Source organism: Orycteropus afer, unplaced genomic scaffold (genome assembly GCF_000298275.1).
Source record: "Orycteropus afer afer isolate SDZICR_OR568_19922 unplaced genomic scaffold, OryAfe1.0 scaffold00040, whole genome shotgun sequence".
Taxonomy (NCBI): domain Eukaryota; kingdom Metazoa; phylum Chordata; class Mammalia; order Tubulidentata; family Orycteropodidae; genus Orycteropus; species Orycteropus afer.
This window is the reverse complement of record NW_006921627.1, coordinates 10,729,753-10,745,491: the sequence shown is the minus strand read 5'-3', so window position 1 is coordinate 10,745,491 and position 15,739 is coordinate 10,729,753. Positions and strand designations below refer to the sequence as shown.

The window sequence follows — 15,739 nt, the reverse complement described above, 5'->3', positions numbered from 1 at the left end:
GTGAGGTAGTCTGCTTTCGTAAAGATTTACAGCCTTGGAAACCCTATGGAGAGAGTTCTACTCTGTCCTATAAGGTTGCTACAAGTTGTAATCAACTTGATAGCAGTAGGCTATAATGTAATATTCACTCATTCATTCAACAAACATTTATTAAGTATTCACTGGATGGTGCAAATGCTTAAGGTCTTGGCTACTAGCTGAAAGTTTGGCAATTTGAATCCCACCCAGAGGCATCTCAGAAGTTAGGGGATCTGCTTCCAAAAGGTCACAGCCCTGAGAACCCTATAGAACAATTCTACTCTGTACACATGGAGTTGCCGTGAGTCAGAATCAACTTGATGGCAACTAGCAACAACAAATAGTATCATTTATAGTCTAGAGCTAGGGAATACAGCAGTGAATCAATCCAACACAAACAAACCTTTGCCCTTTTTGGGCTTACATACTAGTGGTAAGAGACAGAAAATTAAACTAATAAATAAGCAAATGTCATTAGGGATAAGTTTGTCATTAGGGATAAGTATTAGAAGGAAAATCTCAAGCAAGGTAAGAAGATAGGGATGAGTAGAGGGATGGAGTGAGAGCAGTATCTTAAATGAGGTAGTCAGGGAAGGCCTCAGTGATGAGGTAACATTTGAGGAGAAGAGGGAGCAATATATGTGGCTCTCTGGGAAGGAAAGCAAATAGTACAAAAGATATAATGGGAGCAACTTTGATCACTTGGGGTCCCAAAGGGAACAAGTAAGTAGTACACTCCAATTAGGATAATTCAAGATGGGTATGTTTATAGAGAAACCCTTTACAAAGGTGTGGGCAGGAAGTAGGGGAATGCAAGAGAAGAGTATAATAACTTGGAGTTAGCAGAAATAGAGGTGTTACCATCCCTAGACTCACAAGGGAGAGAGCGAGGTTACTGGGACACAGAAAGACAGGTAGTGGAGGTCGCCTTGAGAGGAGCAGTGACCCAGCCAGCACAGTTCAAGGAAGAGACTGAGAGACTAACATTCTCCTCCCACCCTCTGACCTGCTGAACCCAGTAGGAAGTCAGAAAGCATGGGAACCCATTCATGTCAGACAGAGAAGGAGATGGAATGTTCCAGAAGGGGCAAATGGATGATGTCAGACACATACCAGCAAGGTTGGAGGAAAGGGTAACAGTTTCAGATTTGGGATGAATAAGTTGTGAAACTTTAGATAAGTCACTTTCCCTCTCTGGATCTGTTTCTTCCCCATAAACAAAGATGAAGGTCACTCAATGCTCCCTAAGCTACTCTGTTACTCTAACATTTCCCAGACTGTGATTCAAAGGCATCAGATAATTTCTTTTACATAAGGTCCAGTGAAGCCCAGAGAAAGGACTAGCTTTCATCTATATTCATAGGAAACAGATCCCAGAGTTATGGCCAGGAACTTGGGGTAGCCTAATATTCATGGACTGGTGAGAGGACAGGGATAGACAGTTATAGTGAGAGGAAAAATGGGAATACGGAAGATTCAGCACTGTTGGTGAGATTGTACTCCTAAGTCAATAGCTGGCATGTATCCATGGGTTACATTTCTCAGGTATGGTCATATCCATCTGCATCAGAATTACCTGGTGCAGTTGTTAAAACCATGGCTGCCCATATCTCACACCAGATTTACTCAGTCAGAAGCTGTAGGGACAGTGACCGAATATCAGTGTTTTCAACAAGCTATCCAGATTATGCTTAGGAACTCTAAAGCTTTAGATGGGGTGGGCTGTCACAGGTACTTTTTGACGTACTTACATTTAGGAATACGAACAGTCGTGCAAAGTCCTCTGCCTTCTTTCCACGGTAAAGTGCACTTTAAAGTTATTTGACCATTGGTTTTCCAAAGTACCTAAGGATAACCAAGTCTAACATGTCTGTGAAGGGCCTAGTTTCTTCTTCTTAGTGTTATTGTTATTTTTCTAACATTTGTTCATACATTCATAAAGTTTCTAACATTTGAGCATTCAGTTCCTTTTTATTATCTCACCATCAGTTGGGACTTTTGAATTATCTTTTTGTCTCCTTTTTTTTTGGGGGGGGGAAGAGGGGTGTTAGAAATTAGTATAAGAAGTCAAATCAGGGGAGCTGACTTTGAAAAAGTATGGTTGAATTGGCATTTGGTGATTGATTGTCTAGCTTATTCCTTTTTTGAGTTTCATTCTTAATCTTCAGAAGAGAGAACTCAACTATTCCCTCTTATTTACTCCTGGAAGTGTGAGATTCAGTACAAATACACATATGATGTTCAGATACTGAACATACTTGTGAGTTTAGGTTCTGCATGGTGGTGGAAGCGTGTGAGTGATCAGAAACTTGGCCTAGCCCCATGAGACCTTCTTAATCAATGTCACATCATTGGAGGTCAGCTGTCATGGCCCTGGAAGTTTACTCCATTTTTCAATGACTTTCAAGTGCATTTTCCCATGGAAAGAGACCAAAGCATCCTTGACCATATCAGAGGAAGGCAAACACCTTTCCTGGCCCTTCATATGGAAGTTATTGTTGCCTTTTCATGGACAGAAAATTATAGATTGATGGAGCCACATTTTCATGGACATTTTGGTGTCAGAGCATTTAAACAAATGTATGCTTTGGGCATGTCCCTTCTCTGCTCAGGAGACGATGTCTTAATTATTTTGACCAAAGCCAGACCATGTTGTGTGTTGTAAACATCTGGTTTATCATTCTTCCAGCTGAACTAGTTTATATTTTGTTAGAAGAAAAGGTTTGGGATTAAAGGCATTTAAGTAATTAAGCACACGTCAAGACAATTTGGTGATGGGTAAATATAGTCTCTGTTAAATGCATAGTCTGGGGGCTCTGGTTTAGATTTGCATCCGGCTGGAGTGCAGGGATGAAAGCAGAATGCCGGGTGGACTGGGCCTTGTTCTGGGGGAATCAAAACCAAATGGGTTTTCAGGAGTTCAGTACCATTCCTCTAAGTACCTGTCCCGATGGATAAAAGTTTCCTTTGAGTGTGGCCTGGAGGGAATAGAGCTGTGGTCCCTGTCACCCATTGGCACTTGGAGGTTTAATGAGATTCTCTTTGGGAGGCAGGCCATAAACTCTGGTGCTTTGGATGTTCCTTTGTGTCCAGAAAACCAGAGTTGTCTCTGAAGCTAAATGCTAGGCCTCTGGTTTGGTATTTTGAGTGTGTGTTTTTGGGTACCACTTCTGGGGTCTGGCCTATCAAGATTATGTTTCCTGGCCCTGATCCCTATGGATGCAGAGAGACACTTCTGCAAGACCTAGCTGGATCAGGCTATACAGATCTGTGGCCCATGCTGGAGAGGGGAGACAGGGGGCTTTTCTGCTTGGGACGGCAGTTTTAAGCAGAAAGTATGAAGTACCTGGTGATTTTGAGGAGAGGAAGCCATGGAGAGGTTGGGGATCAATGAGGGGGTCCTAACTGGGTCATGTTTTGTTTGAACTGAGTCACTGCCTCTCTTTAGAGGTACAGGAAAGGAAGATGACCTCTGAGCTTTCTCTCTCTCTCTTCTCTCTCCTGGGAGTGTTAGAACAAATGATTTGGTCTCTCTCGCTCCTTGGGTCTATAGCAGAGAGGAAGGAATATAGATGTGAGAAGAAAGCTTTGCCATTATGGCCAGATGGATCACATATGATGGAACCAATTAGCCGATTTTTGCTGAAAAGAAAGGAAAAAATTCAGAATTTTGATTTTCAAAGCAGGAACTCTTTTTTTTTTTTTCTTTTTAACTTAATTATTTTCTTCTCCTTTCAAACTGATTTCCATGCTTGTTTGGGGGTAGAATCTTGGTTTCTGAAGTCTGTGGGTGAAACAAGAGGCCAAAGCAATCACCATTCTTGAATGAGATGGTGGCTGAATAGTTGCTTTTCATCTTGCTGTCCCTGTCCTTATTCCTCCTTCTTTTATGTAGGAGTCCCTTGATGGTGCAAACAGTTAACAGGCTCAGCTACTAACTGAAGGGTTGGAGGTTCAAATCCATCCAGAGGCTCCTCAGAAGAAATGCTTGGTGATCTACTTCTGAAAAATCAGCCGTTGAAAACCCTATGGAGCACAGTTCCATTCTGACACATGTGGGGTCACCATGAATTGGAGTTGATGCAAGCAACTGGCTTGGTCTGCTACCTCAGCAGCCACTGATGGGGACTGGCCATATATATGGTACCACCTGCAAAGGAAGAAGTACATAGTCATGAGGAACAGAGAAACATTGAGTTACAGCACCTGGGAACTCTGGTTATCACATGAATTAGGGCAACTTGGGACTGACAATCTCAATCATATTGGTCCCAAGGCAAAGAACCATTTGTCTGGGTTTTCTTTATCAGGAAGTAGACTAATCCATGTGTTTAAATTTCCCACCTCTTTATCAACCTAGGATGCCAAAGAATATTGAAGTAGTTGGGAAGGTAAACATGCGCCCAGGATGTAGGAGAAGAGATACTCAGATAACTTTAGCCATAGGGCTGGGTTATTCTTAAAGACATAAAGATCCCTTCACTATGTTCCCAGAAATGAGCTAGGTTCCATGAGGGTCACAAATGAAAGGGAAGTGTTTTCTGACCTCAGGTACATTGCAGGATTTGGGGTGATGCAAAACAATGGGAAAACAGCACCCTAGAAGTAAGGTGAGCCACTCCGTTAGACCGTGCTGAACAAACCAAAAAACCAAACTCACTGCTGTTGAGTCAAATCTGACTCATAGTGACCCCTCCTTGGGTTTTTGAGGCAGTATAAGAATGGAAGTAGATAGCCCAGTCTTCCTTCTGAGGAGTGGCTGGTGGGTTTGAACCACCAGCCCTTCTGGTTAGCAGTCAAGTGCCTTAGGCACTTGAGACAAGGGTAGGGTGTATGGTTTTGAGCCTCAATGATTTGAGATCTTTTTGAGGATCTGGTGGCCAGACCCAGAAGTTCAGGTTGTCAGACTCATACTCAGTAAGCACAGCAAGTGGCTCAGCTGCTGGGCTAAGCCAAGCTGAGAATTAGCAGAAGAATAAGTAGATGAAACACCTGTTTAACTTTTTCTATGCAGTATTGGGGCTGTCTTCAGGTTTGCTGCCTTGGCAACCATGGGGTGTGAATGCAGGGACTGGGTAGAGTAGTTTGTAGGGTGAGGTCTAGCTGGGGCCCTACCCACCTGTGATGCTTCAGCCTCTAGCCATGTCGACAGCCCATTTGTAGCTTTGAACTACATCCACCCTCCCCATTGCCCCCATCCTGACTTGGGACTCCTCCCCTTGACTACTGTAGGGTGGCTTCACATTGCTGTGGTTATAGCTCTTGTACTGATTAATGATGCTCAGAGTGAAATTGTAGTCTTGTGAGTAAGATAAGTCTTCAGCTCATTGAGCAGCTGGGGCATCCTCCTCAGATCCATCAAGGCACCCCTCCTTCCAACCTGCTTTCCCTTTATTCATTCTCAGCTCCCCACACTCCCTAAAGTTGTTTCATGTTAGATGTTTTATGTTCAAGCTAAGGAGGAAACTGAAAATCAGGAAAGAACTAGTTCCTTTGTTACTCAATAGTACCAAAACACTCAGTTTTCAAGTCATTGTGAGAGTGGCCAATTCTGCCTTCCCCAGGGGTCTGCTTCCACAAGGTGTCATGGTGTTCCTGTTGGCATCCCACATCCAGAAACCATGATGAAGCAGGCAAGGCTTGAGGAAGAATAGGTGATGGAGGAGAGAGATTGTAGTCTCTGAACATGTGGGTGGAGCACTGAATGGGAACAGGAGGTGGAAAATCATGAATTTTAATGAGTAAATGTTGTCTCAATTTGTTATCCAATCCTGTTACCCAAACCCATGCAAAAACATTACTTAGCATTTGGGCATCATGTGCATTTTCCCTCCAAAACCATTTATCTCCTCATCTCAGTCTCTCTGGAAAGAATGATTCAGGACAGAGAGTGTGTCTGAGACAAAGGAAATCATTGTGTCCCTATAGCTTCCCCCCCTTCCGCCCCCTCCTTGATTAAATGGAGATCCTCACAAGGCAGGATCCTTAGTACTATGAGTTGCAGGGAAATAATCCCTCCCATCTGGAAGCCAGTGACCCAGGACAGACTATCCTGACTCAGAGAGAACATACAGACCATTTTATAGTCTCTGTATAAAACCATGAATGAAATAAGTAAGTAACAAGGACTTTATGCTGAGCAGAATGTTCTCTGTTGTGAATATATTGGAGTTACAGGGACATGACCATTTGTTCAGTTAACATATATTTAGTAGAGTCTCCTATATGCAGTTTAGTTGAGTCATCTATATGTGAGATACTATAAAATCCACTGTGGTTGAATTGATGCCAACTCATAGTGACCCTTTCAGACACAGTAGAACTGCCCCATAGGGTTTCCAAGGCTGTAATTCTTTATGGAAACAGACTGCTTCATCTTTCTCTCATGGAGCAGCTGGTGGGTTTGAACCACTGACCTTCTGGTTAGAAACCATGCTTCAACCACTATGCCACCAGAGCTCCTCTGCAGGTATCAAAAAATGAATCCCTTACTGTCTGGTTTTCAAACTTCTTGGTTTTAGGACCTTTCTATGCTCCTAAATATTATTGAGCACACTGAAAGGGCTTTTATTTAACTGGGTAATGTTGTTGTTGTTATTTGCCGTCAAGTCGGCCCCGACTCATAGCGACCCCTCCTTGGGTTTCCGAGGCAGTATTACTACGGAAGTAGGATTGCCCAGCCTTCCTTCCGAGGAGTGGCTGGTGGGTTTGAACTGCCAGCCTTCTGGTTAGCAGTCAAGTGCCTTAGGCACTATGCTACCAGAGCTGGGTAATAGCTATTAATATTTTCTATATTAGAAAATAAAACTGAGAAAAATATTAAAACACAAATACATCACAGTGATGATGTCATCACATGTGAAGTGGTGGTGATGTATTGTTAGGTGCCATCAAGTGACTTTTTGTCTCACAGAGATCTCATGTGACAGAATAGAACTTCTAGGCTGAAATCTTTATGGGAACAAATAGGTCTTTTTCCTGCTGCGGCACTGGGTGGGTTTGAACCACCAACCTTTTGGTTAGCAGCTGAGCACTTAACCATTGTGCCACCATGTAGCATCTGGAAAACTCCACTGTACACTCAAGGTAGAATAAGAGTGAAAAAGCAAATAATGTTTTGGTATGATTATAAAAAGAGTATTGATCTTGCAGAATCCCTGAAAGAGACCTGGGGACTCACAGGGGTTCTCAGACCACACTTCGAGAACCACTGCCCTACTCCCCTACCTCAGATATTTTATGGTCCTGGCTGGCAGATAAGTCACAGACATTAAATAGGTACTGTCCTGTGAAGTAACAGGAAAGTACCAGATATGAGTTCAGATAAAGGACTGTGGGATACTCTGACACATGTTTTTATTGATTGTCATTATAATAATCCATAAACCATTCTGGTGTTGTCACGGCAGAGATTCTCCCCTGGTGGCTGTGGCCATGGTGGTAATGGTGGTGCTGGTGGAGGGTAACTGAACTGGAGCTCTCAGAATCTCAGAGGACAGGAGAACCATGAATTTTGAGAGACCGTATTTGACACTGAAATATAACTTTGTGTTTGGGAAATGAAATAGTATTGTTTTTATAACAAGAATTGAAGCTTGACTAAAGCTTCTAGGCTGGGAAGACATGGAGGAGAAGGCAGTGATTCTCAGCTGAGAGGGAGGTGGAATATTTATCAAAAGAAAAGGATTGAGAAGCTCCTGCTCTAGAGGAACTGTTTTCGTCTTCCTTTCTTTGTTCTGTAGGTATTAACTCTTTGATAGCGAACAATGTCTATGAGGCTGCCTACCCTCTTCATGACGTAAGTACCTTGTTTTTTTCAGTCTGTGTGCTCCCTGCATTCTTTATGAAGTTGAAAACCATAGGCAGCACAGTGGGTGAATATATATAAGATGGGGATAGAGTGAATCATGAACATTCAAATACCTTGGCCAACTCTGGACTAGTCGTTGCTGACCATAATCCCCAGTTTGAGTTTTGCCAATCATCTTAAATTCTCTCCTTCCAATTATTTCCCCAGATGGTGACATGAACTGCTTTATTTTTTTTAAAACTTTCCCTATACTCCTGACTCTGTTTTGGGTGAAAGTGTGAAAATGCAGACTTGAGTGTAGATGATTAAAGGGGAGAGATGGTGGTGCAGGTGGATGAGTGAGTGGTGGTGGAAGGGAAATCAATGGCCTGGGTAATATACAACCTCATTTTAGTCATTTCAGCCTCAGAAATGACTGAAAGTGATATTTTGTATGCTATGATTTTATGCTGATGTGAAATTCCTCATCACAGGATGAGGTCAGAATTCTTTTTTGTTTTAACCTTTTTGAAGGAAAATTCCTAATACAATTGTTTGATTAAGTAAAGAAAATAAATTAACCATAATTAAAGTTTTCCTTGTAATGTTTTAAATACCGTGTAATATAATACACTGATATTCTCCAAGATGATTCATGAAGGACTTCCTTGGTCCTTGAATTAAATGCCTCACAGTTTCACAGTTGACCTGATGGCTCATGGCTTAAGCATCTGTCACCCAGTGATGTATAGGAGGCTATTAAGGTGGAGCCCTGACTACCCCGATGGGAATTTCCCAGATGGCAATCTTCTTCTCCTCACTGACCTCTTTGCTCGGGGCATGTGTGATGTTAAGTTCTGCCCTTTATTGACATGTGTGTGTGCCATGAGCCTGGGGTGATTTTCAGATGAAGTGTTAGTACATTCCAGGCACAGGCCCTACCATTGAATTTTCTGTGAGGAGATCTAGGTTAGTCTCTGAAGCATATGAAGGGGGACGTCTTTTTGTGATAAGTTATCCCTGGTCAATCTTAAAAGTATTGATGACTAAAAAAATGGAAGATTGACTTCTTACCACGTCATGCATTCCATCTTCCTCAGATGAGAGTGCAAAAGAATATGATGTAAGAGGAAAAAACAAAGGAAAACCCTTTCTCATTTGGCATCCTTTTTTTTTTTTTTTTTAAAAAAATAATAATTTCTTAGCTTTATCCAGTACCTCTTTCTTTCCTACAGGGTGAATATGATAGTCCAGGGGATGACATGAATGACAGAAAGGTAAGCTTTATATGTTGCACTGAGCAGAGAGGGACTGGTTGCTTTGGGCATAGAAGACCCAGGGAGGATGTGGAATGGGGTAGAAGTATCCTAAATCTTTTATTTACCTGCTTGCCCATTTTAGGAGTTCTTTTCTCCCCTCCTCCTCTTGGGAAGCATTTGGAAATGTGAAAGCCATTTCTAATTGTCACAATGACTATGTTTTGGGGTGGACATGTTACTGACATTTAGTGCCTGGGGTGGAGCAGCAATGCTAATTGTCCTAAGATATATCCAACAGAAACATTATCCCATCCACAGATGACATGTTGTTGTTGTTGTTATGTGCCGTTTAGTCGGCCCCAACTCATGACGACCACTCCTTGGGTTTCTGAGAAAGTATCACTACAGAAGTAGGATTGCCCAACCTTCCTTCCGAGGAGTGGCTGGTGGGTTTGAACCGCCAGCCTTCTGGTTAGCAGTCAAGTGCCTTAGGCACTATGCTACCAGATGACATGAGAGCCCTTAATGAGAAATGTTGTTGTTGTTGGAAATACTGATACCCAAATTCCGTATTTTATAGACAGGGAAACTGAGGCACAGAAAGATTGAGCACCTTGCCCAAGATCACACTGCCACAATAAACAGAGAAGGGACTTAAAACACCTTTGTCTCTCAAATCCAGCGTTCTTGCTAAAGATGTATTATTATTCATGTCATTAATGGCTTTTAAAAATTATTATTATAATCTTTAAATTATTCTCACCTTTTAGGCAGGCAAATGCAGGATGGCCCAAATTATAGATGAGAGCTCGGGGGTGGGGGTGGGGCATTTAGTTGTGCTACATATTCTGGGCAGCTAGGATTTGGAGGTTAAAGTTAGGAGAGGGACAAGGGTACCTTTAGAAGGATCCCTCCAATGACAATTATAGCTCCTGACTGTACAGCTCTCATCCCATCCCTCCGCCTCTATCTATTTCCTCCTGTTTCCTAATACACTGGGAACATGGGTGTATCCTCCTCCCTGCTATGGCTTGGAACTCTAAGGACCACCCTAGCCTCTTTAGGAGAGACTTCCCTATCTGTCTGGCTGTCCAGCTCCTCATGCCATTCTCCTACCCAGCTTCCCCAAGCCTTCCACAACTCGGGTGAGCAGAGGAGGGTGGGCGAGGGTGGGAAAGATGAGAAATTTTAGCCCAAGACGCTTCTCTCTCCCCCAACTCTGTCGTCTGGAAAATCATTCATCCCCCAAGTTGCCTTTTGAGCAGCCTTCTTTTTATCCTGCCTATTAGTCCCTGTTATGAAGTGTTAAGTATTAAAAACATAAAAGGTCTTTTCCAGAAATACTGCTGTGATTGCTTACACATGTCCCCTTGTTGCCTGCCTAGGGAATCTGCTGTAGTATTTCGATGTCTTAACATCATCTGTTTTCTATCTGATGCTAATAGTCTCCGTGTTTAATTTCCTGAAAAGTCCTGGATCAGATTTAAAGGAAAAGGAGGAAGCATTTCTCCCCACATCTCACCTCTCTTACCCCAATGTTTTCTGTCCTCCTGCTTTCTAATTTCATGTTCCTCCCCTTTAAATGGTAACCACCATCCATTGGCCACCTAGGAAACCCCCTGCTGGGTGATATAGACCCAAGCCAATCAAAGTAGAGCATTACAGGAAGATTCCAGGACCAAGAACTTTATGGGAGAAATCAGTCAGCTCTGTTATCTACATTAATGAAGAGAAGCAAATTACAAACAATCCAAACAATATATATATTTGTCTTTGGAGTGATATATGATTATTATTAACAACAACACCTTTTACCAAAATATTTTCCTTTTAGAAAATGATTTGCTTACACCAATGTAATTATGCCCTGAGTACAACGCGGATGGTAAAATGAGTAAAATCTGAGAGGCAAAGAGAAACCAACTGGGACAGATACTTACCTTGGTGATACGTATCACAAAGTCAGTGTGAGAAGAATGCACAGTGAAGATGAACACGCATATTTGAAAGGCAGAGACCTCTTTCTTGTAGCTTATCCTTGGGTTTCCTGGCCAGTCCTGGTGTCCTATTTTCCTCTGCCAAGGTCATGGTTAGGGAAATAAGCTTTGGTGTCGTTGGAGATAAAAGAAGCCACAAGAGAGAAGTGGAAGCTTTTTTTCTGTCCATCTTGTTAGGAATTGATGCCCTTCCAGGAGAGGAGACTGATTAGAATGCCCAAAAATGATGGTGAAGTCAGGACTAAGAAATATCCTGAGTCCAAATCCCAGACAATATTCACAGCCATGTTGACATAGCATCTTCTGTACAGTAGTATGGATTCTCTCTACAGTGCCGAATTAAGTTCTGTGCTTTCAGTGGTATATGGGTGGTGCTTAAATCACATCCTAAAGAAGAAAGAATAAAATCTCTGAGTGTGTGCAGCATATTTATTTGCTTTTATTACATCATAATGGCCTAGTGCTCTTAGAGATGGCTGCAGGAAGGATTTTGGTTAGACACAAGGGAGAATTTTCTGCATTCAGAGTTGGAGAATGTAGAGAAGGGTTGTGTGCGATTGCCTCTCTGGGGACTTCAGGGATGATTTACAAGGGTGTCCCAAACTGTCCACCCTTCCACCACCTGAATACTCTTCTTCACTCTTCACTGAAGTTTGTGACTATTCCCATGAATTCCTTAATGAGCCCAGGCTTATCATAGGTGGATCTAAGGCAAGCCTGAAGTTTCCATTCTTGCTTGCCTAGTGCAATTGTGCAACCTCGGTGACTCAGCCCCATTAAGAAGCAGGAAGTCTCTCTCTCTCCCCACTCTTGGAAGGCAATTAAGAAGCTCCCTCCCTCAGGAGAACAGGGCTTTCCCACCTTCCTCAAAGCCAGAGTTTCAGGAAGAGAGAGCAGCTTGGGTGTGGATGGGTCCCTCTTGGCTTCCATCAGCTGCCTAGTTCCATATTTGCCAAAATTGTCTGGTTCCTCGAGGATCCCAGGGAAGTGAACTGTCAGTGTCTTCTGTGGTCTGCCTGGCCACTGCTAGTTCTTATGCTAGCAGCTTCTCCACCTGCTTATAGGAGAAAACACAGGCACAGTGTAATTTTCTTTAGCATTGTTTAAACCCTTGGTCCTGGATTTTCCAGATTTTGCAGATGCTTGCCTTCTTTAAGGGATGGTTATAAAGTGATTCACTAGCAGATAAAGTACAGAGAGTCTTGGCATTTTAAAAGCCTACCTTTCTGATAAGAAAGATACTTTTCTTCTTGGTTCTACTTGGGGAATTAATCTTCTCACCCTGTGCAACTCCCATTTCACTTTCCGAAAGTCACAACAGGTCAATGCAGGATCTGGGAGTAGAGTACAAGCCTCTCCAATCCAGGCCTACCCCCTGTCCCCATGAATGGCTCTGAGTTTCCTACAGCTGGCATCTTGCTGTTTGCCTTAGCTCCAGCTGTTCTCTGAGGACCATATGACCTAAGAGAGGACCAGGAATCACAGGTACCTTGCTGTTCTTAGATATTGGTCTTTGCAAAGTGTTTTAACATTTGGCTTTCTTTATCAACTGATCCACTCTCAGATGGGATCCCTAGGGAGCTGAACTTGCCACTTGTATGCTCCAAGTCTATCAGATGAGGTGGTCCCTGTGGGCTGTTGCTTCTTGCCATAAAGGTCTGGTGTCTGGGGCCTCCAAAGTAAGGGACCATTCATTAAGTAGGATCTAAAGACCCTCCCTGCTCTTACTTTGAGCTTGGCCAGTCAGTGAAGAGAGTGCATAGTATAGCTCTAAGGAAGAAAGTGAACTTGATAAGAGCTGCAATAGAAGGTCCTAGGTTCTGGGAGTTTAAAGGCAGCATTACAAAATTACCATGACCATCTACCGGCACTTTATTCACGCCATGCTCATTATCATGGGGCAAAGCAAGACTTCCTTCACTTTGAGTTAGTCTGTTCTGGGATCCTGCAGTTTAGCATGACCCTCTTGATCTTTAGCCATGTGTGATTAAACTTCTTGGAGCTAAGGAAGGATCTGCAGCTTTCTGCTTCCCAGGGACAAGTGATGGAAGGATGTGTGAGCTAGTCTGGGCAGAGGCAAATGGGCATCCAGGCATAATTACTGCATCATCTTTTGGATGTTGTGCTGTGTGGCTCCAGCTCTTTTTTAGGGGCTTCCTAATGATCTGCTCCTTTGTGTCCACATGCTCTCTTGGCTCATCCTCTTTATACCCACAAGCTATGAAAAAGTGCAGGGATATTTTGCTTTTCACTGAGAGGGTACTACATTGAAAAAGAGATGTCCTGGAGATTTCTCACAGCAAGTATGGATCCAAAGGCTAAGGCTTATGATCTTGGATCTTAGTTTAGGCCTGAGCCAACTAGGCCTTCTTGGCTTTTGAGAGCTTTGTTAGTTTTCCCCTTTAGGGTGGTGGCAGATATGTGTTCCCAGACCCCAGTTTTGGCTGGACATGTGACTTGGAGAGGAATTTGTTCTGGAGTTCAGAGCCTAGGAGGCTGGCAGTGACGTTCTGCAGCCCTCGAGGGGAGCCCTGCTGGTATCTTCTGACGCAAGCTGGCCTCCCTTGGGGCCACAAGTGATGTCACTGTGACAACCAGGTGCTGGTGAGCCCAGAGTTTACACTCAGGAGAGGGAATCAAAACCCAGTGCAGTAGAAGCACCCAGATGGCAGGGGTGGTAGTGACAGAGGAGATGAATAATAACAATAGGATCAAGTTAGGAGCTACCTCTCTGGAATAAGCAACATCAAAACTCATGAATTCAGTCCTCTTCTTCTTATGCTGTATGCACCCCCATTTTGTATCTGGGTTTCCTCCTTTGCAGACGGTAGTATCTGTGGATGCAGTTTGCTTGGTTGGTATTTGTGTAGTTTCTGGTTTTATTTTCCGGTTGTTGGGAGATACTAAGATATTATATCCATTAAGTAGGAACATTACTCTCATTTCCGGTTTTTTTTTTTTTGGCAGAGCTTGTGCTCTTTTTTTTTTTTTTTTTTAAATTTTTATTGTGATTTGGGTGAAAGTTTACAGAGCTCACTTCAGTTTTAATGTTTTTAAAGATTCTTAGGTGAAAAAGAATATTCTTTAGAACTGATGTTCAAATGCATATCCAAAATATCTGGTTAGAGTAGGTTCTTATTGACAGAATTCCTTGTGAATTCTGTGTGATGTGTGAGGAGATGTGATACATAAGGAGAATTAAGAACACAAGACAGTAAATGTATTATAACCTATCATTTATAGACATATAATATGATTATGTGCCAATATCTGTTCAGCATGGAAAATTAGATCATATCTGATAGTCCATTATTCAATTACTTTATTAATGGATGGATGATGTGTGAAGCTTGTTGGCCAGATGTTTTATACTAAAATATTCTGAGGAGGATTTTCCCCTGTGATTGATACACAAATTATAACCATGGGTCAGTTTTATTAAAGTTGCTATGAAAACACCATAGGATAGCATCACTTGGCGTGTCTGATGCATTATTTCTGTCCTTAACCACTTGAATATGCTCCACTTAGGTTTTTGTACCCACCCCTCCACTGAACCATTCTTGTTAAGGTCATCAGTGACCTTTAAGGCAGTGAATCCAATGGCCAGTTCTCTGTTCTCATCTGACATGACTTATCAGCAGCATATGGCACTACTGGTTCTTTTCTTCTCTTTGAAACTTGTTCTTCCCTTGGCTTGCAGGACACCACACACTTATTGGTTCTTTTCCACATCACTGGCTGCTGCTTCTGTCTCCTTTGCTGGTTCTTCGTCATCTCCCAGACGTTTAAATGTTGGCCCAGATCTGAAGTCTCTTCTCAGGCTACTCTCTCTTTCTTGGCAATTCTATAGTCCAAGGACTTTAAAAAGTATCTCTTTTGTGATGATTCCCAAATTTACATCTCCACTTTAGACATTCCTTTGACTCCATATTTTTATGTTCATCTGCTTTGTCTACATCTCCATGTGGATGCATAAAGGGCATCTCAAATTAACACATCCAGAACCAAACTCTTGAGTCATCTGTCCTACCCTCTTTTTCATGCAGTTTCCCCATTTTAGTAAATAAAATCACCATTAACTCAATCTCTCAGGCAAAGGTCTCATTTTCTTTCACCCCACATTCAATCTAATGGTAAATTCTGTTAACCTGACATTTAAAATGTAAGCAGAACCAGCCACTTCTCAATACTTCTTCCACTATTACCATGGCTGTGGCCACCAATATTTCTTTCCTGGATCATTATAGTAGCCTCTCTGCTTCTACCCTCACTTTCAGTCTATTCTCCACAGAGCAGCTAGAGTGAGCATTCTACCAGCTAAGTCAGATAGTTTCTCTCTTCTGCAGTAAACCTCAAAATGGCTTCCTTAAGAGAAAAGCCCAGAGCTTTTAGAATGTCCTACAAGTCCTGATTGATGAGGTCATCCCAGGATTCTCTGACATTGACTCTTGTTATTATCCCCATGCTTACTCTGCCCCAGCCACACTATTTCCCTGCTCTTCCTAAGATTACATGCACTTGCCTCAAAGCCTTTGCATGGGAGGAGTGCTCTTGTGCCTGGAGCACTCATATTCCTTCTCAGGGATCACTCCTCAACCTTCAGCTTTCAATTCAAATGTTCTCCTTAAACTCTGAGTAGGTCCTCAGAGAGGCCTTCCTAAGCCTTCAGCTTT

The 15,739-nt window shown here is 42.6% G+C and overlaps 1 protein-coding gene across 1 annotated transcript in view; it reads left to right on the top strand.

Annotated features, from left to right (window-relative positions):
• The window catches only part of ANO2 (anoctamin 2), a 556,059-nt gene that overhangs the window by 191,817 nt on the left and 348,503 nt on the right, over nucleotides 1–15,739 (top strand). The window contains exons 7-8 of the mRNA XM_007937086.1: nucleotides 7,761–7,816; nucleotides 9,043–9,084. Of these exons, the coding sequence (XP_007935277.1) occupies nucleotides 7,761–7,816; nucleotides 9,043–9,084 (98 nt within the window). The remainder of the gene's footprint in view (nucleotides 1–7,760; nucleotides 7,817–9,042; nucleotides 9,085–15,739) is intronic.